This window comes from Sparus aurata, chromosome 14, assembly GCF_900880675.1.
Source record: "Sparus aurata chromosome 14, fSpaAur1.1, whole genome shotgun sequence".
Lineage (NCBI taxonomy): Eukaryota > Metazoa > Chordata > Actinopteri > Spariformes > Sparidae > Sparus > Sparus aurata.
This window is the reverse complement of record NC_044200.1, coordinates 22,356,357-22,382,065: the sequence shown is the minus strand read 5'-3', so window position 1 is coordinate 22,382,065 and position 25,709 is coordinate 22,356,357. Positions and strand designations below refer to the sequence as shown.

Genomic DNA, 25,709 nt, shown 5'->3' with positions numbered 1-25,709 from the left:
GCAATAACTCTGTGGGGTAGCATGGAAGAAGGTCCTGGGTTAGAGTCCTGCAAACAGAGTACCAGATTCATTATGTTGTACTGTCTTCTTCTTCTTCTTCTTCTTCTTCTTCTTCCTTCTTATTTGGAGTTTGCTGGCCCATTCTTTCAAATTGCACCTTTAATTTATATTAAAGCACCACATTTTATGAAACTAATCATATATTTTGTTTGATAAAATCTAGTAACTACAGCTGAAGGACAAATGTGCTCCAAAAATAGCAGACATGTCCTCCAGGTGATGTTACAGAGGCGGAAGAATCTCAAATAAATGAAGATTTTTAAGCTTTATTTTGTTCTTTTCAAACTTCTTCTCCTTTGGTTTGACTTCATAAATATATAAAACACTGAACACAACTTTTCCATTTGCTTGTGACCTCTTCTACCCCACCAGCTGCCAACTCTGCTGATCTTCAGAGGCTTTTAATTTGACAGAACAGCGCCCTCTTCCTGTCCTCTGCTGCACAGCAATCCATCACATTTCAAAATAAAATGCAGGTGGACTGAGACTGACATTTGCTGCGTCTTTAGGGAACAGTAGTCACGTTTAAACATGAATTATGTTAAATATTAGAAGATCTTCAGGAGAGAGTTTACATCACATATTTGTGCGGATATTGAGTGATTTTCTCCCACATTTGGTGACCTGGACAGGTGTGTTTAACAGATTTATTTAATTAATTTCAGATTTTATGTTTTATTCTGATGAAGCCACCCTGTTAAAACATTTTACTGAAGGCTTATATCTGCTGCACGGTTCCTTCCAGATCCTCATCTAACCTTTCCCTGCCAGACATGATGCACTGATTCACGATTTTAATGTCAAAACGCTCCTTTTACAATAAATGCATGGTTAAAAACGGCATCTTTGAGATGACACAGCCGACTCATGCCCGTGGGGCTCATTCGGCTTTAATTTGACCTACATTTGCTGGTGCTGTTATGAGAAAATTTTAGCAGGAAAAAAATCCAACCACCATCTCTGAGACTGCCTGTGCTGCGCTGCTTGAGCGCCATAATGCCGTGTCTTAGCGGTCACGACAGTAAATATAATATATCGGCATTTCCTGTCCCCGCAGTGCCTTCAGTGTAAACCGCAATATCACACACGGGACTTAAGATCCGGGAGGGGACGCACTGACCCGAGGAAGAGCCCACGAACCTGCGTCAGAGGCCGGGTAAGTGTTTGGGAAGGCTCTCGTAATTTTATCATTCTGTCGTTCACATCCAAGCGTCAGCATCCTCAGCATGGTGTTACACGACGTCCTCAGTTCGTAGAGACACTTTCCGCGAAAACCAGACTTCATCGAACAATCGTACAATTTAAAGTTATCCCGCCTGGCGGCAAAATTGCGTATTTTAAAAATGGATTTGAAACGTTTTTCTGATACGTTGAAGGCTAATCTTAATTTCGGCATCCATAAATCCAGCAGTCACATGTATTTCAGTTAGATTTCAGCTTCATTCGCGCAGGGCTGCTTTGCTGCTCACTATGGAGTGGGGTGGAAGGGTGGTGAGGGAGTTTCAAACGGGACAGTTCAAGAAGTTTAGAGTTTGATAAAGTAAGAAATATTCCTATGTTATTTTTCTTCCTGCCGAATATTAGAATAAATTCGACTGATTTAGAAAATAACATTCAATCGCTTTTTATCAGTATTGATATTTGTGTATACGTGTCAGTACCTTAAATCGCTAGATTTCTAAAGGGAGTTTTGAACGTCTCATTGAAAGGGCGCCTGAATCACATTGAAGGGTTTGCAGCACGACACATAAGAAACACCACATTGATTTCTGATCGCCTCATCGATATTTTATGATAACAGCATGCATAATCTACATCTGGCTGCTATGGATCCAGCTGTGTACATGAACAGTGGACTGAATTCAGGATCGTGTCCGCTTCTGTGCGCTCAGCTGACCGCGTCCAAGGGCTTTCTTTTAATGCCAACAAAGCGGTTTCACACGTGAATCCTGCATCCTCTCAGATTCAGTGAGATTTCAGATTATGGATGATTTCACAGTGCATGCACCAGAGGAAATCAGATTATAGATTTGAGACTGTAAATCATTAGAAATATTAATGTATTTGTAAAGACGTGTTTATTCCCCTCATAATTTATAGTGTTTGTCGTCATGGCTAAATTTAGACCGACACACTTGACCATTTTGGGGCTTTTTGAAATATTTAAGAGCTTTTTTCGGAGTAATGTTTTGTGAAATATTTATAACCGGACAACAAGAGGATTGAACGACCACATATGTGAGGTTTAAATGAAGTTATTAGGTCACAAAGATGCCAAAAGTGTAACCAGACGAGGTGATAAAACTTTAGCTGCAGGTTTGTGTAGCTGACATGTTGCCGGCTGCGGATGAAGCCCATAATAAACCTGCAGTCAACTCAACTGCTGCAAGTTTGGAAATCTGATAGGAGGGAGCGACGAGTCAAGTCCCCAGATGTTAGGCACACTTTTACCGGAACTTACTAAATATACACCTTCAAAATAAAAACAGGTTTCTGTCAGAGAGGAAGAATCTTTATTCTAGGCTATTATTTGAAACAGATGAACACAGAAGCAAAGGAGCAAAATGCAGCAAATGAAAATGTAATATGGAGTAATTTAGGGGGTTGGTAAGGTGTAGATGATGGTAAACATTTTAAAAAGATGTCAGCTAACAGAAATGAATGGGAATTACTTGTAAAATGCTCAATTTAAATGGCAATACAAAAGGAATTTCCCCTTTCACGTACCGTACCGTAACCTATTTATTCTCCTTTATTCCTTTTTACTGCTTGTAATCTTTTTCATCTGTTCTTAATTCCTTCAACGTGATGTCATCTTCTAATTATCTTTTATTGTTTTCATTGCTTTATTCATTTCTATTTCTGCATTTTACTGTTACTGTTGAGTTTAAATAACTTTGTTTTCAAAGGTGCTATATAGATACAGTTTATTTTTATTTACTACATGAAATAATGCATGAACTTACCCAGGATGTACAAAATGTGTGTCAGTAGGTAATTACACAGCCAATGTGATTACAAAGCGGTCAAAATGACTGACTATCATGAACAATTGGAGCCTCAAAGTCCTCATATTCCCTTTAGAATAATTAATTTATGGTATTTTGAGTAATAAAACTGATGTGAACTAAATAGAAAATGTTTCTAAAGGGTCTTCTTCATTTGTTCCTGATCTTGAGACCATGTCTTGTAGATGGGCAGTGTGTCAAAATGTGATGTTAATGCCCTGATTATTTTAATTGATACGTTAGAATGTTTATTCTTAAATAAATGTACATTAATCACCTTATAACTACAGTAAACTGAAGTTTTGCTCCCTGGTGGGTTCATTAGGCCACGTGATAAAGAAAATACTCGGTGATTCTTACAAAAACATGTGGAATCTCTCCATATTTTATAATCCTAACATGGATGTAAATCTAGATTTTTCGTTATCATTTTTGGGTCTTTTACTTTGAAGGACAGCACCGGAAGCCGTGTGTCGCCTCGGTTGTAACTTGACACCGCGGTCGGAGCAGGCAGCAGTATGCGGAGCAGCTGATGCTCTAACGGGGCTAAAAATAATCAACTTTTTTCACTCCAACTCTCACTGTATTTTGTTTCTTTTCCTCTTCTTCCTCTCCTCTCCTTATTTTCTTTCCTTAAACAAAAATATATTTCCAGGATATCCGGAATGAAACGGTGTCAGTGAGGATTATTACTTTTCTCCGAGGTAAGAGTCATTTTCTTCTTTTCTCATGAAGCTAGCTTAAAACTAAATTTCTCTTTAACACCACCAGTGTGAATATTAGCTTCCTCAGCCTGAGCTGTATGTAGTATTTTAAAATTATTCGGTTGATAAATGAGGCTGTAGTCTAACACAGGTGCTGCTTTTGCTTAAGACTTGTGGTTTGTTTAGTTCTAAGCTAGCTAATTTTAGATATTTAATTTATAGCACTTGTGTCAGGACCAACAGAAACGTTCACTTGAGGACGACATTTAATTTTCTGTCTGCATAATGTAGCTGCACACATTAATCACAGGCTAAGGGGCTAAAATCTGAAGTTATAAACTGATATTTGAGTGAAAGGTGGCAGTGAAGTATGGCATTTTCTTACGTCTGGCAGTTAGCATAAATTACACTGCTGCCAAATTTTAAAATTTGAATTAAAAACGTATATATTAAGAGAATATAACTAAAACCATGTCTGCTGCATCATAAATTTCTCTGGTATGAGTTCCTGTGCCCAGTATGTCCTTATTTGTCCTTATTTGTCCATAATGAGACATTAAAATACACCAAAGTACCAGGTGGGTCTCCTCCCCAAACAAAGATGGCCGCCAGATGGCGCTTTTGGCGGCCATTTTTGTTTGTTTCGGGAATGGCGCTAAATCGTTAGTTAGCCCGTAAAACTAATTAAATTCAGCATTTAGTGTTAACTAAAGTAAATATTTGAGTAAGACAACACGTAGTGGGTATGAAAACCAAACATTTACATATTTAAAAACGTTATAATTAAACTTAAAAGTTAGTGAGTTAAATCTCACAAGACGTGTTGATGCTACCCATAAATTGATGCGATCAGAAGTAATAAATGACATAATTATTGAAATAAATGCTTTGACATTGTAGTTTTGCTGTTGTGATGAACAATTAACCATTTTTAAATTTAAAACGTAGCCTAGCTTATTAACTTTGATTCTGTGAATAGGCCACCCATAAAATTGATCCTTTAAAACAAGTAGGGAGACATTTCATGAGAGTAACTGCCAACTGAAGCTGTCGTTAGCTAGTTAGCTCAGTTAACTGTGCAGCTAGCAGTCTGGACAGGGGAGTGTTGGTGTTTACATTGCTAGCGCTTGAAGCTTTTATGCCAGGGTGGTCTAGCTGGTTAGCATGCTAACTTCTGCAGCACAATACACAAATGTCATCGCGTCAAACCTGCTATTTCTTCACACTTTGTTGAAAATTTTAGCTACTTTTTAAAACATTTTCCAGCTAAAATGCACATAATCATCTACAGCTGTTGTCTTGTTAATATGCTGTCTGTTTACTTGCGTCCAGACAGAATCCGAGACATTTTGAGGAACTTTAAAATATAATCGCTTTAAGCCTATTACGTTGAAGGTTTGTTTGAGATTCAGGGTTGTGAAGCTAACGTTAACTCCAAGCTCTGAAGGGTTAAAATAAAGAGCAACCTGAGTCTCCTGAATCTTAACTCATGGCGTCATGACAACCTTTAACGACACCTCCAGCACGTTGCCTTTCCGACTCATTAACTGTTAATGCACCGTAAGCCAGAGGGCATGTAGCTGGGCAGTGCCCCTGAAATAGCTCTCATGCCTGACGCTGGCCTGCATTTGTGTTTCTATGTTGGTGAGTGTGTGCACTTGACATGCCACGAGAAGTTCTGACTGGGTCTCCAAAGTTCAAGCCAAAGCAATGCTAGTGACACAGACGGCTTCAGGATCATGGACGAAAAACGAGACCAGATAACACACGATACAGTTTAAACTCACGTGTGTGTTTTTGTTTTCGCAGACTGACTCGAGGCTTGTGTGGAGCAGACGGGTGGTGGCATGGCCCTGTCGTTTTGCGGCAATGACGACCATTTCAATTCCTACAACGTGACGAACGGCGTGCTGAACAATGGCTGCTTCGTGGACGCTCTCAACCTCGTTCCCCACGTCTTCCTGCTCTTCATCACCTTCCCCATCCTCTTCATCGGTAGGTGATGGAAACTGACACGCATATTTACGTCTGTTCGTTCCAAGTACAGAAATACCAAGAACATTTTTCATGATTGAGTATTTACAATTGCTAGGTAACTAGTTTAACTAGACAAATGATTTTTCGTGCTTCTGCAGTAAAAGTCACAAGTGCTGCAGTCTGTGTTACGTGTATTCTGACAGATGTTTAAGTGTTTCCTGCTTAAGCCTTAAAGCTTCACCTTTTCTGCTGGAAAGTCAGAACTAATCCTGTGAGGATTATTGGAGCAGAGGGAGACGGGACAGTTTGATCTTTATTCGGATTGTTTGATACGTACAGTATTCTGTTGTAGAACGTCTGTGGGAGTAAACAAGCTTGTTTGTCGCTAATTGTGTTAGCGGTGTGATGGACTAATCACCTCTCCAGGGTGTACCGGCCCTTTCCTCCCACCGAATGCACCACATGACTGAGTAGAATAAGAGGTTTAGAAAATATATAACCTTCTGTCTCAATCCACGTTCGAAGATGTAATCAAATATAAGATATTCAAGTTTTAAAAATAGCAGTCTTCCTTGATTAAGTATTTATCAGGGATATCTGGTTTGGTGAGCAGTGGTTGTGAATTTGAGAGGAGAGGTTGCACAACGAGGCAGCTTTTTCTGTGGACTTTTATGAATAAAAACTGCATAACTTCATTTTGAATCATGCTCAAGGTTTGAAGAACACGACCCAGAGACCACAGCTGCTTCTGCCCTAGTTTAGTAAAGATGCATTTGGTTTTTCTGTTTGATAGTTTTGGCCTTGTTGGGACAGAAGATCAAAACATCTGCTTCTGTCCTCGTTTTATCAGCTTCACAACTGTACAAAAAGCTACTTCAAAATGTTTTTTACTGTAAATTGATTTTGTTTAAATGCTTTGTCATTCAGAAAAAGGACCTTGGACAATTTACAGTCCTGTTCATTAGAGCAGTTAGCAGGAACAATATGGTATGCAGATAGAGAACTGTTTTCTCAGTGAGTCATATATAATTAACAGTTTCTAATGTCTTAAGCCGCTCATCCCACTTTCATTTTCTCCTCAGCCAGCAAAACAGATCACAGATCTCAGAATCTTTAGACATAAGTAATGTTGAAATACAAACGTAGACGATTTGAACATTAAAAATTATCTAAAAAATCGATGAAATACTGTCAAACCCCGTCTGAGTTTTGACCAGGACGTCTTTACTTGACGTTTTTCTGGCAGTACTGTGATCAGAAAGGCTTTAAACAAAGCTGAGAACCTGCTGTGACAGTGAAGAGCGAGGGAGGAAAACTTTCATCGGTTCCCACTGAGCTGTGCGACAGTCATCTGTCACTTCAGGGTCACTTCAGAGCAGATGTGTTAGTGATATTACAGTAACACACACACACACACACACACACACACACACACACACACACACACACACGGACACGATCTTGTCACCAGTGTGGACATTAAGCAGCTTTGAAGGATAGTAAAGACGGGATTAGAACAACAGTTCAGTGATCCGGTGGGGACAGAAAATGCAGGAAGCGGTAAAACAAACAGTAAGCAAACGGCAATAAACACAGTCAAACTGAATATAAACAAAAATACTGGAATATTATAAAACACAGAGAGAAGAGGAAACATTTATTTAGCTCAATACTTTTCCTCTCCTGCATCTGTTTCTGTAGCTGTTCATGTCAGGAAGGAAGTGAAGGAGGATTGTATCATAGATGACACATTTATTTAATATTGCTTTAGTTGGATATCTGAATCACGGTGCAGAGAATAATGTTCACTGGATGTGGGTTTTGTTAAATGTGTGTGTGTGTGCGTGCGTGCTGAGTAGTTGATGGGAATAGTTCTGACCAGAAGCCCTCAGCCGGTTCCCTGAGGACTCACTAATTGATGCTTCCTGGTTCTGTTTTTTTTTTTGTTTTGCTCTCTGTCCTCTGAGCCTCCAGAGTGGCTGCGGTCCATTTAGTTAAGAGCAGAAACAAACCTAAAAACTACAAATTAAAGGCACAAACAAATCACTTAACATGAATTGGCAAAATACTTCCGTCTTCACAGATTAGGGAGAGTATGTCCCAGCTGCGACGCGGGTATATTATCACATCGATCAATCAAACTAACCCATGGATGCAGCAGTAGATCAGCAGTGCTCTGCGAGGTAAAATGACTGTTTTTATCAAAGTAATCTGGTGGGTTTGAAGAGAACACAGATTGATACAACAGCTTAAGTTCACCTAAAACAGTGACATAAGGTCTGCTGTGCAAAACATGACTGGTTGCTCAGAAAAATTGACCTGATTCTGAAAGAAATGTTGCTTTTTCCGCTGCAAACAAGTGTTCCAAAAACAATTATTGACTTGCAAATTAATCTCACAAAATAAAAAAGCTCCTAGCGGTCTTTATTTGATCAGTCAAAGTAAAAGAAAACTGATCTGGAGCTGTTTTGATGATTAATTTATCATAATTTTGCCACTTTTCAAGCAAAAACGACACATATCTGATGACTATAAATCAAAAAAAGTGATAATTCCTTCACTCTTTCTGCATCTGTCTGTGTGTACCAGGTTGGGGCAGCCAGAGCTCCAAGGTCCAGATCCACCACAACACGTGGCTTCATTTCCCCGGCCACAACCTGAGATGGATCCTCACCTTCTCGCTGCTCTTCGTCCACGTCTGCGAGTTCGCGGAGGGCATCGTCTCCAACAAGTGAGACCTCGGAGAGAAATCCTATAAGCTCACGACACAAACACATTCTTCAGCAACGTTCTTTTGAAATGTGTGATATGTTTTCCATATTAATTATATTTTTTGTTTGCCTCTTGCTGTAGGATGATGCAGACCAACCACCTCCACCTCTTCATGCCGGCCTTTATGGGTTTCATAGCAGCCACGACATCAGTGGTTTACTACCACAACATAGAGACATCCAACTTCCCCAAACTGCTGCTGGGTAAGACGCAACACTGGGAGCATCGAGCCGGATAATCCTTATCTTTGCTTTTGCCTCTGGAGACACTAAAGGCTTTATACGATCCTTTTAAAAACAGACTTTTTATGATTAATATCCCCGTGTAAGTTTAAACAATCACGCTCTACCAGGAAGTGAAAGTGGCCACAGAGAAGGATTTAAGGGTTGAATATTCATATTTCATACATCTACATATTTCTTTAAGGGCAGATGTTTTTGCACCAGTGAAGTGGAAGAAATTAGCACCACTAAGAGCTGCCGAGGCTTATGTAATATGCTTTATAACCTGCAAACGAGGTCCCTTTACAGATGTTTTCTGATCAACACCATCACAACACAACACTGTAACGTGCCTCGTCTGTTATCCACACAGTCCTGTTCATCTACTGGGTGCTGGCGTTCGTCACAAAGTCTATAAAGCTGTGGAAGTTTGCAGCGTACTCTGTCGGGCCGCAGCACCTGAGGTTCTGCATCACAGCCCTGTTAGTGATGCTGTACGGGCTGCTGATGGCGGTGGAGATCAACGTCATAAGAGTCAGGGTGGGTCGTCGCTGTTTGGTCCTACAATTAACTCCCAAAATATTTTGTCTTTTGCTAATGTTGTCCTTCTCTTTCCCTGTAGAAATATGTCTTCTTCGCCAACCCCCAAAAGGTGAAACCACCTGAGGATTTGCAGGATTTGGGGGTTCGTTTTCTGCAGCCATTTGTCAACCTGCTGTCCAAGGTAGACTCAAGCACACTCTGATATGTTACATTTTTAAAACAGTGATTGACACCAACTGGATTGTCTGAAATAGTAAAAAACGTACCGTAAAAGGTGTGAATTCTTGGCACATTTTAGGCAACATATTGGTGGATGAACCCTCTCATCATGGGAGCCCATAAGAGGCCCATAGAGCTAAAGAAGATCGGCAAGCTGCCCATCGCCATGAGAGCCCTCACCAACTACCTGCGGCTCAAAGACGCCTACGAGGATCAAAGGGTGAGCAGATGGAGGACGCTGATGATTCACGATTAATCTGAGTTTCCCCGTTGGAGACAAACGTGTGTCATTTCTAACACAGACAGCCGAGGATCCGGATCGTTCCCCTTCAATCTGGCGCTCCATGTATCGAGCGTTCGGTCGTCCCATCCTGCTGAGCAGCACCTTCCGCTACCTGGCTGACCTGCTGGGCTTTGCTGGGCCGCTCTGCATCTCTGGCATTGTCAAGTACCTGGATCCTCAAAATTCTGTTCAGACAACAGACAAGTCCAAGGTGGGTGTATTTATGAGACCGTAGCCATTTTCACACAGAAAACACACAATCCTATCTAGAGCTGTCCCAAAAGATTATTTTTGAAACGTTTAATCTAGTGATTATTTAAATTTAAATTGGTAACTAATAGGAGGAAAAAAATACCGCAGTTGTAGGCGGAGCAGCGTCTGTCCTCCCGCCTGTCCTACCAACTCTTCGTCACATTTCTGACTGAAAAACAGCGTCTGTCACTGGCAAAAACCTTTAACTCACTCAAGTGGTTGTGTTGATATAAACCACCGTGATGGTCAGCCCTCCCGACCGAGACTTCAGTGAACTTTCCCCCAGAAAACAGCCTCCGTCCCCACAAGTGACAGAGTCACACAGCGACCTGTTTACTGATGGCGATTATGTAATAATGTAATTTAGCGCAAACTCTTTCACCTTCCAGGATGTTCAGGGGGCCGCGTTCACAATCGCTACACATTATAAACGGTCTGCGGGTTTAGATTGACGGGGGGACACCTGGGAAACACCCCGACGTCATCATCATGACGCGTACCGTCACGTCTCTTTAGGAGCAGCACTGCAGCTTTCTGTGTGAATTACATGGTTCGTCTTTATTCCAGCGGTGCTTCGCTCTGTGTGAATGACCAACGGCGGAGAATTTATGAACCGCCGCTGCTCGGAGGGCAAAAGGAGGTCCTGGAGAAGTTTGCCTGTCAGCTAGACTCCTCGGACGTTTTGGGCGTGATCCCTTTTCCATCTCTTAAACTCAGAGGTTATTTTTAAATCTGCTACCTAGAGTGAAAAATCAAAAGTTTCCATAGAGCAGCTCACAGTGCGAAGGGTACACGATGGTGCGGCGAGCTCATTTGTGACTTGTCAGTGGTGTCAGGGTGAGGTTTGATTCTCGTTTCCTGCGAATACCTGGAGCAGAATACAAAGACCTGCTGCAGTGGAAACGTTTTGAGGCCTTTCAGAGAGATAGAAGATTAACTCAGGGGCCAAAAACAACACACAGTGACGATGGATCAGATTCTGGAAGTAGGTTGTGACATACCTCAAGTGCATCGTATGTAGCTGCCACATACACCTTCAGTTTATGTAGTGATTGTGTAATAACTGTGGGGTTGCTCACCTCTGGAGGTTTTCTTCTGACTCTGACAGACTCGTTACCTGGTACAGAGTCACGTTTGAACAGCTTGTAATGAACGCAGACTGACTGAGGCGACAATACGTAAAAATTAAACGTCATTCATTTCCCTTTGGAGAAAAAGATCAGCCGATGTTACTAAAGCCATCAACAGGACCGAGGTCTGGCTCATATGTTTACACAGGATCATTTTATTAAAGCTTAAGTGCAAATTAGTCCAACATCCTCACACATTGTGTCACTGTCCGTTAGTGATGTTGGGTGGTCGACTCGCTCCCAGAGTGATGTCACCGAGGCGTTGGTTCGGTCATCATGTCACCACTGCACGTCTACGTGTGTGAACGACGCTGCATCTGATGTGATCATAATGTCATAATGACACCACACACACACACACACATTTGTAGCTGTACACATGTGAGGACCCTTGACGACCTAATCTGTTCCCTAAAGCCAACTTTTACCATGACAACGACATACCCAACCCCAACCTTCACCTAAACTTCTCCCTAAATCTGATCCCAGCCGTGTCATCACGTTTCAAAGATTTCCTCATGACGTCAAGATCTAAAACTCAGTAGTAAGTAATAGAACATGCAGAGAAGTTGAAGACAGTAACTATAGGAAATGTGTCAAAATCTTTTATCAGAAAATTTATTTTTTTTTACTGGGAAAATCTGTTGAAGTCCAACAACGGAAACAAACAACAAATTAAGGAGCAAAAGAGCAAAAACCGAAAGATATTCCCTTCACAATCATGTAACACAAAAGAAAAAAGCATCTTCGAACCTGGACAATGCAGTATTTAATAACTTAATGATTAAATATGTTGTTGATGAACAAATCCAACAAGTGTCTAATCATTCTGGCACTACATCAGATATCTACAATCAAACATCAACTCTTACGTCTCTTCCAGATATATCAGCGTCTGCACCAATGTTTATATATCAGCCGTATCACGCTGCAGAAATACAAAAAACAATAACATCTAGCAGACGAGACACAAAGCAGACATTCATCTGGCGAAGGGGAAAAAAGAAGCTGGCAGAGCCGATCACAGACATCGACTCCTCCTAAATCCATGCCAGCTTCTTCCAAAGGTCATAGGAGCTGTTAGGAGAGGCAGAACAGATGCTTCTGTAATGACAGTATATTTTCACTCAGTCCATTTGGCTGCACGTTGTTATACTTGACGTCTAATGTGAGCTGTTGTCGGGTCCGTGCCTGCCTGTTAAAGTGGGTATAATGGGCAGCAGAGATAGAGCGCAGAGCAGAGCCGCATTTCTAAGTGACATGGAAAATTTCCCACTCAGCTCACACTCTGTGTCGGTTTAATACAGAGGGAATGTCTGCGGAGCATCAGACTGAGCTTTTTGGTGCTACAGAGAGTGTGTGAGTCCATGTGTGTGATTTCATTGTTTTATTCAAACATCTAGTATGTACACTACGATGCAAACGTTCGCCCCAAAAGCTTGAGCTGGTTGTAAAGGTCCTCTTAACCTGTGAGGGATTGACCCACATTTTCAGGTGAAGGTTCCTTCAGTGTTAATTGTTCAGGTGTTTAAGCCCAGAAGTTTCCTCCTCCCCGATAATTAAAAGCAGTAAAAACACTGAAAAAAGCAGCTCAACAGGAAGTGTTGTGAGCCAAACTGATGCTAATGTTAGCTCAGCTCGTTTGTAAACTGACTAAATTCCTTGATTTGGTTAAAAAAATATTTTTAAAACGACCAAGATCCAAGAAGTGAAGGTGACATGTCGTGAAAATAGTAAGAAAATTAATCGTCAGATGTTTTAATGTCCGTGTAAGTGATTCATACTTTCTGGATTCAGTCCACTCGATCGCCTCAGCTGCGACACTCAGCAGCGGCTGCAACGTAATCCTGTAAAACACCTCCGACCGCCATAGTTACGTTCATTAAAGGTGCTTGTTTTCGCCACTGACCAGGTGAGGTCGTGTCTGACAGCATCACCAAAACAATTCTTACAGAAAAAGGCCTTCATGTAAAATGTTGTGAAGCTTCTGATACCAGTTTTTGTTTCACTGGTGATATTATAACTCAGCGTTATTGTGTGCAACCGTTCGAGAAATACTTTGATTTTACAGTTGAATGCATCTCAGGTGTGTGTGTGTGTTTTATTCTAGGAGCGATATTTCGGCGTGTACTTCATGTCCTCCACTGAGCTGCTGCAGAACACTTCGGTCCTGGCTGTGCTCCTCTTCCTGGCTCTGGTCCTGCAGAGGACCTTCCTGCAGGCCTCGTACTACGTCACCATAGAAACGGGCATCAACCTGCGGGGAGCCCTGCTGGTGTGTGAAATTTTAACTTTGGATGGTTTGTTTCCGTACTGAGGTGGTGCTTTGTAGAGTCGTCTCCCTGCAGTCTCGTTATTTCATATTATTTCATCCTCATACAAACATTATCCACCTGAGTTGACAACAGGTGATTCTAAATGCTGAGGTAACGGTCAGCTGAGAGGTGTCATAGAGCTTCACGTTGTGCGGTTTGAAACGTACAAACCGTCCAGCTGATTCTTGAAAATACATCAGACATGATAACACGATAAGATGACAACAGGGTTCTCTGGGGTTAAATAAGTAAAAAGAGTTTTGTCATTCAAAACGAAAACGGATCGAAATGAGTTTTCAGTTTGTAGCATCAAAATCAAAAGCAGAATTAGGGATTCTTCAAGATTTCTTTCCCTTTCACACTCGCCTACTTGTGTGCATCTTATTCTTGACAACATGTTTGTGTACGCATGAAGGCTGCCTTGCATATTCTTTGTCCATGTGGAACATTCATTATGCTCGTCCTCAGAAAATAAAATGTAGGACCAGTATGAAAAAATTCCCCTGCAGCCCAAAAAGCGTTATCACCACCAAGAACTGCAGACTAGGTCGATTATGACCCTTTGTATTATGCATTTTTGATCCATGGAGGTTTCATATTTGTAAAACTTCCAAAAAGATGAGAAAAATCTGTGACGTCATCACAATGTAAACTCTTTACTGCTCCTATTCAACGGGCTGTAAAACCAGGAAGTAAACACTCAGGCCTGAAAACGTTTTTGGCGTTTCTGTAGCCAAACAGTTTTGACTGGACTCCATCTTTCCATCTGGAATCTAGTTCTTCTATCTAAAACTATGTTCACAACGCAACCTGTTGTGGTTTAAAAAGATGTATATCTTCTGCCTAGAGACACAAAACGGCACTTCAAAGACGACACAGCTAGCTTAGTGATGTTGGGTTTGGATTTGTTTTCAGAGACCCTTTATTGATTTGTTTGAGAAGAGGGTTTGCTGGAGATGTATTTAAACGAATCCCTCATTGGAGCAGAAAAGCCTCTGACATTTAAACCATGGGACTTAAACTATCCACTAAACCCCGGGATGCTACTGTTGAATATATTTATAGAAACTGGAACGTAATCTGCAGCATTAGGTCGCATTCAGACAGTCAGCAGGACTGAGTGAAAAACACCTGTTGGCTCAGCCTCAAATGTAATCGAACATGTTGCTGCTTCTGTTTCCAGGCGATGATTTACAACAAAATGCTGCGTCTGTCCACCTCCAACATGTCTATGGGCGAGATGACGCTGGGGCAGATCAACAACCTGGTGGCCATAGAGACCAATCAGCTGATGTGGTTCCTCTTCCTCTGTCCCAACCTGTGGGCCATGCCTGTACAGGTACAGTCGGCTGAACGTAGCCTCCATATAATAATGCTTAAAAGACAACGTTTTACTTACTCGTTCCTTGTTCCTTTGCAGATTGTGATGGGAGTGATCCTGCTCTACTATCTGTTGGGTCCGAGCGCGTTGGTTGGAGCGTCTGTCATAGTTCTGCTGGCGCCAGTCCAGTACCTCATAGCTACCAAACTGGCAGACACACAGAAAAGCTCACTAGTAAGAAGTCTTCTTGTATCATTGTTTATGTTGTTTCCTGCAGAATGATGTGCAGAAATCTCACTGAACTTAGTTAAGCACATCTGTTATTTTACACGTGATTTTTAGTCTTCTGTCGTCTCTTCCGTCTCAGGAGCACTCGACAGATCGCCTGAAAAAGACCTCAGAGATCTTGAAGGGCATCAAGTTGTTGAAGTTGTACGCCTGGGAGAATATCTTCTGTGACAGCGTGGAGGAGACGAGAGGCAAAGAGCTCACGAGCCTCAAAACCTTCGCTTTCTTCACATCGATGTCCAGTAAGACGAAAAATATCGATCCACCACCCGAGTTTAGAATGACTGCATTTGTTTGTGATATCTTAATGTATCTTGGCTTGTTATTATTTAGAATTACTTTATTGATCCCAGACTGGGAAATCATTACGTAAGGGAAGTTACGTAGCATCTAAATTGACTATAAATGTGTTGTGAAGCTACAACATCACTTGCTTTTAGCTCATTACGACTGTTTTCTCTCTCTGTGTGCAGTTTTCATGAATGCTGCCATTCCCATTGCTGCTGTTCTTGCGGTAAGAAAATTTCACTTTGTTTTATCATCAACCTTTCTGTGTGTTTTTTATGTACCTACTCTAGCTTTTGCATCTTTTACACTGATTATATAGGGCTGGGTATCACCAGGTACCTCGCGATACGATACTATCACGATATTTTGCCCACGATAACGATAATATCACGATACAGCGATTCTGCGATAATCGATGTATTGAAATTTCATCCACGATACATCACGATATCTGTGTCACTGATGAAATTCCGAATTTTTTGACTGCACTGAATCCATTTCACAGGAATTAGAAAACATTGTCAGTCCATTTCACATGAATGACAGCCAAGTAAACAAAGAGTATATTGCACAGTGACTCTTCTTAACACACATACTGGCTACAACTATCATTAAATATTGATATGTGTGGGTTTCAGAGCTGCTTAAACCATTTTTTTAAATTTTATTTGGTTGTATCTCTATGTTTGAATAAAGATAAAGTTGTCCTCCGAAGAGGGGTGGTGGTGGTGCGCCAAAAAAAATAAAATAAATGAATACAAATTTTTAAATATTGATATCTGGTGCCAGTGTATCGATAACATATCTCAAGATGAAATATCGCGATATATCGTAGTATCGATATTTTGGCACACCGCTACTGATATAATAATGATCCGAAATGATGTGAAATTACGTATTTCTTTAATCGAAAACATACAATTTTGAGGCATAATGACCCCCAAACCCTTCAACATGTGCATGCAACAAAGTCTTTAAGGGAAGACATTACTGATTAGGCCTTACAAACTGATGACAGGGATGTAATGAGCCAAAATCTCATGAATGTGGAACAACAGATAAACTAATCTGCCACGGCTAACAGTGAAAGTCTTCTGATTTGCACGATACACAGGGTGAATACTGGCTGATACCAATCTTTGGCTGACGTATCAGTGCATCCCGATCAACCAGGGTTGCTAAACATGAGCGAGCAGATGGTAACTTATAAATTCTTGTCTTGTAGACGTTTGTGATGCATCACTTCCTCAATGAAAAGGGTCCCACTCCTTCTGAGGCCTTCGCAGCTCTGGCGTTGTTCCACATCCTGGTCACTCCTCTCTTCCTGCTCTCCACCGTGGTCAGATTTGCCGTCAAGGCTCTGGTCAGGTGAGTTTCTGATCGTGTTCATTCTCATTGCAAGGAGATTAACTGGTACCACTGAAGCCAACTGGTGATGCTGTTTAGGCTGAGTGAGATAAGGAGATGTAGACATGACTAAACAAGGAAGACAAACTGGAGATGCAGAGTCACAGACTGGATGTGGTTCCAGTGGAAAATCTAATTAAAGGAACACGGAGGAAACACGACAGCAGCGAGGAGAAACTCTAAACTCCTGAGAGATCACTGGTATCGTCACAATCACACTTATTCAGGGACTGACCGACTGTGTGTGCGTGTGTGTGTGTGTGTGTTCACAGTGTCCAGAAGCTCGGCGAGTTTCTTCAGAGTGACGAAATTGGAGACGACAGCTGGAGAAACGGAGACATGTCTGTTTCATTCGAAGCTGGAAAAAAGCCCATGGGGATGGTGAGTCTCGAACCAAATCAGTCAACAAATCTGAGCATCGTCAGGGAAAATGTCAACTCACCTCACCTCAACTCAGGTGTGAGGCACATCTTCTGGGTAATGAAGTAAAAAATCCAAACATTTATCCTGTATTTAAAACAGATGGCCTGAACAAAGCACAGTGAAGGTGCCAAGAAATGTCTTTAATGTGCTGAGTTTAACAGCCAGAGCTTCCGCGTTTGGATCAATGAGGTGAGCCAGATGACATTCCTTCCATGTTACTCCAGGTAACTCGTGTCCTTTCCAGTTTGGAGACAGGTCGCTTTAACAGGGTGTTGAGGGACGTTGTGTAACATCAGTCCTGTTTCCTGCAGGGACAAAGTCCTGATGAAGGAGGTAGACAGTGATGTGCAAAGACGCATATTTCGAGAAAGAAGATTATTAGCATTATTGAATATTCCTTGCTAGTGGCTTATCTGTATTTAAAGGTCCAATTTGTAAGTTCGTCTCATTCCCTGCTTTGGCATTCCCTGGTCATAATTGTTGTGTTTTTGAGGCCATGTGAGGTTCTACAGAACATCACGACCCAGTGAACTGCAGCCCAAACTTTGATCTTGTGTCTGTCTGAGGTTTCAGGTGACAGAGTCACGTGGTGACTATGACGTTGCAGCGGGATTAACACTGTTTGTGTTTAAAATGGACACACTCATGAGAGCTGAGTGACTCACAGAGCTCTTTAGAGGTTTAATGGTTTTTAAATAGGATTGTAGACACAACATGTCCATTTTTATAATGGAATATTTATTTTAATGTGTTATTCAGCGACTGAATTCAGTGTTTTTACGATCAGGGCAACACAAGATACTTAGATTCAGACAGAAATATTGAGCTCAAGCTGAGTTTTTCAGGCTTTCTGGTTGTCATTTGGATTATTTTACTTCTACTAAGTGTGGAAGCTCTTTTGAAGCTCTTCTGTAGCAGCTGCATTATGTCACTTTTATGAAGCCATTACAAACTCAAAGTGGTAAAGTGGTCAAAGACATGTCTGGGAGCTAAGTAGCCGCTGCTGTGGTTGTATCGAACAGTTCTTTCTCAATAAGATTAATCAAACACTGCAGCAAGTAAAGTGACTTTTTCTGTAACATAATATGTCCTCTTATCAGTACTTGTTGCAACTGTTCACCCCAAAGACAAGTGAAAATGTGAAAGCACCACTTCCTGTACTCTAGAAGAGATTTCCAGAGGTCATTAGAGACGAGAAGCTCCGAAGAGACGTCATGTACTGGACAGGCTGCAGGTTGAATCACAGTTGTGTTTAATAATTTATATTTTTGCAGATTGATGCTGTCGGTTGCCCTCTAACAACCAAACCACTGGTCAGGTCGCAAAGCAATTAACAGCTTTTTAATTTGATGGATATTTGTGGTCCTCTGGGGGAGGAAGATCAGCTCACCAGGGTGCTGAACTCTCTGGAGCAACATCTTCAGAGCGAACCCCCCGCACTTCTTCTTCTCCCCAAGGAACCGAAGCGGATGCAGGAAAGTCTTGAGTTTATTAGTCGATCCTAACTTCAGATCTCTCTCTTTTTATGTCCCCCTCAAGACCAAAGCAATCAACAGGAAGCAGCCGATGCGCTACCAGATGGACAACTACGAGCAGCCGACCAGGCGACAGATGAGACCCACGGAGACGGAGGATGTAGCTGTGAAGGTCAGGGTCAAAGTCCACATGTGGGGGAATGTTTGACAGAAAAATAACTTGAACTCATGGAGATAACTGGAACACAACTGCCAGTGTTCAAAAGATATAAGATTGAAGACTGGTCAGTGATGCTAGAGGAAGCTTATTGGTCTCTATGGGCAGGGATTGAGAGGCAGAACCTGTTTGTAAAACATGTTTCAGTAGAAAACTTTGTCTTGATGTCAGACTGACCCACATGGAAGCTTTTCTGTGTGAGACACTGAGAGAGATGGTTAGCGGCTGCACATTCAGGAGCGATGAACTCAGCTCTGCAGCCTGCTGCCTGACACTTTCCCCTCTTAGTCATTAAGTGTGAGGAGACCTCTGGGAATAAACAAGTGTAGGAACAGAGGGATGGGCTGCCAGATTTATATAAATGGAGACAGAAGAGAGAATTAACAGAAGGAACAAAACAAAGAATTTAAGAATTAGGATGATTTTCACCCAGAAGTTGTTAAAGGTCATGTTGATAACATTTTTATGTAGACAAATATTTTTTTAGATCTATATCTAGAGAGCTAAGTCATTATGATTGTGATTTATTCATGTTGGCGGGTTCGAGATTATTGTTTTGTTCATTTAATGCCGTTGGAATCACGTGGAATCATCAGCGTAAAGAGTCTTGGTACAGAAGTTTCCAGTTTGTGGGAACAATTAAAAAAAAAACCAGCTGAGTTTGCAGCTATGTAGCATTAAAGCAGCATTAACGTTATCTAGCATTAGCAAAGTTAATGTTGGGTAGCTAATGTGAGCGAGGTTAACATTAGCTAGCTAGCAATAGCTACGTTAAGTAGTGCAACAAACGGGGAACTACTTGATGGGGCAGATGATGGAATTATATATTAAGTGGTTGAATATTATCAATAACACCTTTAAGTAATAAAAACAATGATAGCTGTAAACATTTCACAGGTTACATAGTGAAAAGTAGCCTGGAGAGAAAACACACGTTTATTTTTGCAGCGTAGCCCCCAAAACATAAAAAAAAAAAAACAGTTTTCACTCATTGATGTTGAAAAATAACAATAAAAAGCTTTATCTGGATCTGATCTGAAAAAGAGACACACAGTCTGGTAAACAAAGTTAAATGGTTACATTGATCTGACAGAAGAGATCGTTCATTCTACGGATATATTTATTTATTTATTACAAAAACACCTGTTGTATTTAGTGCATTCATTCATGTGAGGAGATCATCAGCACTCACACATCCACACGTAGGATCTGCTCCCTGATACCATCATTATTTAACAGCTGGTTCATATCTCCACTGTTTGTACATCCACGGGGTCACTGAAGGGTGCGTGGAATCATACACGTGACGAGTGTTTGCGTGCGTCCTCGCAGGAAGTGTAGGATTCACACGAGAATTTGTTGCCCCTTGTGAACGTGTCCGGCTTTTTCTCAGCCCCTCTGTGAAGGCTGCTCTTCCTGCCTCATCCCTGCGGAGTGATGCTACCGACCAGACGGTGGTCTGCTAATTAAAGACGGAAATAGAGCGAGCAGGGTTTTTTAACATACTGTACGCAGGGTTCGTACGGGTGCTTGAAATCCTTGAAAGTGCTTGAATTTCAATGTTGTGTTTTCAAGGTCTGAAAAGTGCTTGGATTTTAGTTTAAGTGCTTGAAAGTGCTTGACATTATAACTCTGTGTCTTTCACAAAATTGGGATCAGACTCTATAATTAATTTCTGAAGTTTTTGCTGTTATGAAATATAATTTTAGATGTTTAAAGCATAATATATTGTACATAATTGTGATAAAAAGTGAAGAAAAAAATCATAAGTATATATGCTCCTTTAGATACGTATTTTACGCTAGCAATAAGGTGCTGGAAAATCTTAAAAATTACCCTTAAAAGTGCTTGAAAAATGCTTGAATTTGACCTTGAAAAGTCTTTTCTGGCTTGTCAGTGAAGGAGTAATCAGCTAATCAATTCAAGTGTTTAAAGATGAAACACCAACACGTCACAGCATGTGTGATAGCTGAGAATGTTATTCCAAAATCATTGTATTATGATTCATGTAATATTGATATTTTGTCAATAACACACATGAGATAATATCGTCTTTCCTCTTGTTCAATCAGGAAAGGTCGTTCTGAGTATTGGGTGTCATTGAGATTGTGCAGATGCTGTTATTGATACTCCTTATCCGTTGATTTCCTCAATGATACTTTTATTACACAACGATTGCTCTCAGAACAGGAATATACTTGAATTAAATATAACTTTATTGTTTCTAGAGCTGCAACAGTAATGTTTAAAACAGAAAATCACTAAAAACTTACTAATATCTTACTGGAAACACACCGAAAACGTCACTCTCAATCACATACAGTCTAATATCTGGGCTGGTTTGTCTCAGCGAGCGGCTAAGTTTGCAAGAATTTGCAGAATTTTAAGATACTGGCACAAAAAAGATGAGTTTTTTTGGCAACAGATAACTTCTGTCACAAATAAAAACAACGCCAAGTTAACCTTCCTTTACCTGGGTAACGACGTGCCCTGTGGAGGACAAAACATTACAGTGATGGCAAGGTTTTATAGGTTTTGTTACTGTATTTCATTACATGCAGTCAACATTTTCTTCGTAACGATATGTTGAAGCAAAAAGCAGCCAGTTTAAGTGAGAAAGGCACAGAGGAGCCGGTTTAGACTTGTTTTAATTTTGGGGTTATTAAACATGTGAAACTGGTCTCAGTTTTTCATCCTCTGTGGGATTGATCTTGTGATCTTGTGATCTTGTGATCTTGTGAACACGACTGTTCTGGTCCGCTTCCTGCTGCTTCTGACATTTAACCGTTCTTTGGTTATACAGCAGTGACCCCACACGTGACCCCAGAGTCAGATATTTTCACGTTTCACTCCCCTTTTTTACATATCTGCTCTCCGCTTCCGCTCTCCTTCTCTCTGCGGTCTTTTGATAATATCTGATGGAGATTTTCCATTTTGTGCCTCATCCTGCTTTTGATCAGCAGCCACGACAACAAGCTGTGATTTCTGACAGATTTGTTTAGTTTGACCAAAAGTATGAATGTGAAGCTAATGCCTGGATGTAAATGGGTTTAGTTACATTTTAAAAACTCAGACATCTGATGAGATACTTCACTTGTTTTAATTTTACGTCTTCTCCTGTTATCTGCAATGTCTCAACTCCTCAGAACAGATTCATATACAAGTTTGTTCCATTGAGTTTTTGCTTTTATATCTCTGAGATGTCTTTTGGGATCTGTGTCATGGGGAGAAAAGGAACAGTGGGGGAAAGGCTGGGGGATTGTCAGATAAAATAAACATAAAATAAACAAATAAATGCAGCAGATGGGAGGAATGTAAACAGAGTTCTAGCAGGAAGCAGGGTGACCGATCGCTGGACAGGGATTAGACAGACACGTATTCACTTTGGACGTTTAATCCAGTGACAGACTCGTAAAGATGGTTCACACTAAAATCTTACTTTGCAACCACAGAGTGAAGAAACTCGAAAATCAATTTAGAAAATTATGTATCGCTGGAAAATCTTCTGGTTCGAGTTTGAGACAAAATATTTACTTTTGCCATCATTTATGAGAAAAAGTTGGCATGAATATCAGATGTTGATGTTCAGTAATCAAAGTTTTACCTCCTATTGATTCCCAGAAAAGCCTGAAAATTGTTTTATTAATGCTTGGTTTTTAAAATCCAGAGTCCCTCTGCACAAAAATGTGTTTAGAAGGCATAAAAACATAATAAAATAGAAATGATTCAGGGTTAGAGTCACAGTTTAAAGACCTAACTGGACTACAGCACCTGCACCTCTTGTGTAATGGTATTTTATTTGTCACCGTTCGTCCGAATGAAGTGCGTCAGAGGACGACTTCAGTCCTCAGTCCCACATACCATGAGCACAGTATGTGTCTCGCTTTGTGTGTTAGAGTTATCTCGGAGGATTTCACACCAGTGAACTCAAAGTCGGGGTTTCTTAAACTCCGGGTCAGGACATTACTCTGGGTTTTCTCTCTGGTGGGTCAGCACATAACAAGAAAACAGCACGTAGTCATGTGTTGCACAGTGACGACTAACTGTGAGACAAAACTGTGGATTCTTTTATTCTAATGCTTGTTATTTGATCTTTACTAAGACTAATCTTTGAGTTTAATGTCTCTTCATCTTCGTTTTTGTTTAGGTGTCCAATGGATTCTTCACCTGGGGAAGCAACCTGTCCACGCTGTCCAACATCAACATCCGCATCCCATCAGGTCGGACTAACCATCCCAACCACTTATAACCAAGCTTAGAATCTGTATTTCATCAGAATTAATCCAGTAAAAATTAGTTTTTATAGTTGTTTTGTCGCTAACGTTGTACGCAGTTGTGAATATAAAGTAGAGTTCGTTCTGAAAGGTAGTCTTTAGTCTGTATTCCATGTTTAATAATCGAGACTAGCTGTTTATTTTTTGGCCCAGCTAGTTCAGGTTTGATGGCAAATCTAGCAATGTGATCGGTCTTCATGATAACCTGTGATTAAAGGGATATTCCGGTGTAAATTTAATACATGGTCTAACACACCGTGAAACTGTGTTAGACTCCCTCTCCAGAGATCAAGTTAGCAGACCACTAATTTACAGAGTTTTATCAACCTCAGAAACGACCGCACGACAACAATACACTGCAGTAAATGGATCCAAATATAAACCGCCACCAAAAGCCACAAATAATGCTCAGAACAGCACCAAACTTCAGCAACAGTACAAATAGGGTCTCAGCACATAGTCCGGGGCATCTAACCTCCGCTAGCTTAGCTGGATTTCTACTGAAAAGCTGACTAAATTTACCTCTCTTCTGCAGCAGCTTCCTGTTGACGGGAAGTCCCGACGAGTCGATTACCGAGTGCAGTAGAGTTCCGCGGCTCATGGATGAAAATGTGTGATTATGACTCCATGGAAAAGCAATCAAAGTTCATATGTGTCTTACCTGCCAGTTTATAACAGTTATTATCGAGAGCGGACAGGGAAAAGAACGGAATTGAGCATTTCTAACCGCACTCGGTAATCGTCGCGTCGGGACTTCCCCGACCCGGAAGCTGATGGAGGAGAGTTGAAATCTGTTTTTAGCTTCACAATAGAAATCCAGCTAAGCTAGCGGAGGTTAGATGCCCCGGACTATGTGCTGAGACCCTATTTGTACTGTTGCTGAAGTTTGGTGCTGTTCTGAGCATTATTTGTGGCTTTTTGGTGGCGGTTTATATTCGGATCCATTTACTGCAGTGTATTGTTGTCGTGCGGTCGTTTCTGAGGTTGATAAAACTCCGTAAATTAGCGGTCTGCTAACTTGATCTCTCGAGAGGGAGTCTAACACAGTTTCACGGTGATTTAGACCATGGATTAAACTTACACCGGAATATCCCTTTAAGTGAAACCTTTAAGAACACAGTTGGGATGTGAATGAAACATACAGACGTGCTTGTGAGAGTGTTACAGTAACGCTGCAGCGATGTCACTGATATACCGAGTGTCAGGAGAGCAGGTCAGGTCGAGGAGGCTGCCAACAGATGGACAGTGTAGTATATCACACGCTCACACTCACACACTTGCATCGTCCCCCTGGGAAGTGACTTGCCTGCTATCCCAGTCATGCTACTACGAAGACAAACAGGATTTGTTATTCTGCCAAGAGCTGGTGTAATGTCATCTGCAGTAACTGTAGCGTGTGTGTTTCAGAGTCTTCGAGGGATGATTTTAGTTGGACTTGGGTTTAGAGGAGTGTTAATTTTGGCAGCTGTGTAGATTAAGTCATAAAAGTCAGTTAATAAAAGAGCTTATAGAAGGGATTTGAAAGACAAAATGTAAATGTAATCATGCAATTAGATGAAATTCCATGAAATTAAAATGAATTCTAACGCCGACAGAAACTTTCTCGCCCTTTTTCTGTCTGTTCAGGTCAGCTGACTATGATCGTGGGCCAGGTGGGTTGTGGGAAATCCTCCCTGCTGCTGGCCATGCTCGGCGAGATGCAGACCATCGAGGGGAGAGTCTACTGGAGCAAGTAAGACGTTACAGCAACACTTCAGAATCTGAAGAACTTTCTTTGGTTCCTCTCAGGATCCAAACCCGTTGTGAGCGTAGCTGGAAGATTTTGAGATTTGATCCTTTTAGTTTTTTTTCCCCTCATGTAGCCGTTAAAGCTAATCAATATCTCCACTGCTATATGATTTTATCATATTTCTCTGTATAATCATAAACTAATTGTTCCTCCTGTTCAAGCTGTTTGTGTTTGCAGTCATGTTTTCTTATTCTTTCACTCTCTTTGTTTCACTTTCATTCAGATATTTTCAGTTGCAATTGAAGATATATTTTAAAGTAATTGCTGGATAAAGTACAACGTTTTGTAATAACAATATTGAATTGATATTATCTAGTGTGTGTTCCAGTGGAAGACTTCAGACTGACAGGAACTATTAATGTAACCATTAGCATCACGTCTCTCCAGATCAGATTTCAGTATGATTGAATCCTCTGCTTGATGGTTGCACTGAAATGAAATGACTGTTAGTGTTATTGGATCTGATGTCTTCCTCACTCAGTGATGGAAGACTTGGTCATGGTTATGTTCTGAGCTGAATGTAGCTGAGAAGAGGGGATGTTTAATTTTCCACCAATAACACAAAGTAACAGTTAGTTAGAATCATTGAATTAAAGGGATATTCCGGTGTAAGTTTAATCCATGGTCTAACACACCGTGAAACTGTGTTAGACTCCCTCTCGAGAGATCAAGTTAGCAGACCGCTAATTTACGGAGTTTTATCAACCTCAGAAACGACCGCACGACAACAATACACTGCAGTA

At 41.0% G+C, this 25,709-nt stretch overlaps 1 protein-coding gene across 1 annotated transcript in view; it reads left to right on the top strand.

Annotated features, from left to right (window-relative positions):
- The first annotated feature begins 785 nt into the window (after nucleotides 1-785).
- Nucleotides 786-25,709, top strand: part of LOC115595936 (ATP-binding cassette sub-family C member 9-like) — a 41,215-nt gene continuing 16,291 nt past the window's right edge. The window contains exons 1-19 of the mRNA XM_030440784.1: nucleotides 786-1,216; nucleotides 3,724-3,772; nucleotides 5,582-5,767; nucleotides 8,339-8,480; nucleotides 8,600-8,724; nucleotides 9,116-9,282; nucleotides 9,365-9,466; nucleotides 9,584-9,724; nucleotides 9,807-9,998; nucleotides 13,280-13,444; nucleotides 14,668-14,823; nucleotides 14,905-15,039; nucleotides 15,173-15,335; nucleotides 15,567-15,607; nucleotides 16,607-16,749; nucleotides 17,061-17,169; nucleotides 18,751-18,858; nucleotides 23,051-23,123; nucleotides 24,804-24,909. Of these exons, the coding sequence (XP_030296644.1) occupies nucleotides 5,620-5,767; nucleotides 8,339-8,480; nucleotides 8,600-8,724; nucleotides 9,116-9,282; nucleotides 9,365-9,466; nucleotides 9,584-9,724; nucleotides 9,807-9,998; nucleotides 13,280-13,444; nucleotides 14,668-14,823; nucleotides 14,905-15,039; nucleotides 15,173-15,335; nucleotides 15,567-15,607; nucleotides 16,607-16,749; nucleotides 17,061-17,169; nucleotides 18,751-18,858; nucleotides 23,051-23,123; nucleotides 24,804-24,909 (2,216 nt within the window). The 5' untranslated portion in view covers nucleotides 786-1,216; nucleotides 3,724-3,772; nucleotides 5,582-5,619. The remainder of the gene's footprint in view (nucleotides 1,217-3,723; nucleotides 3,773-5,581; nucleotides 5,768-8,338; nucleotides 8,481-8,599; nucleotides 8,725-9,115; nucleotides 9,283-9,364; nucleotides 9,467-9,583; nucleotides 9,725-9,806; nucleotides 9,999-13,279; nucleotides 13,445-14,667; nucleotides 14,824-14,904; nucleotides 15,040-15,172; nucleotides 15,336-15,566; nucleotides 15,608-16,606; nucleotides 16,750-17,060; nucleotides 17,170-18,750; nucleotides 18,859-23,050; nucleotides 23,124-24,803; nucleotides 24,910-25,709) is intronic.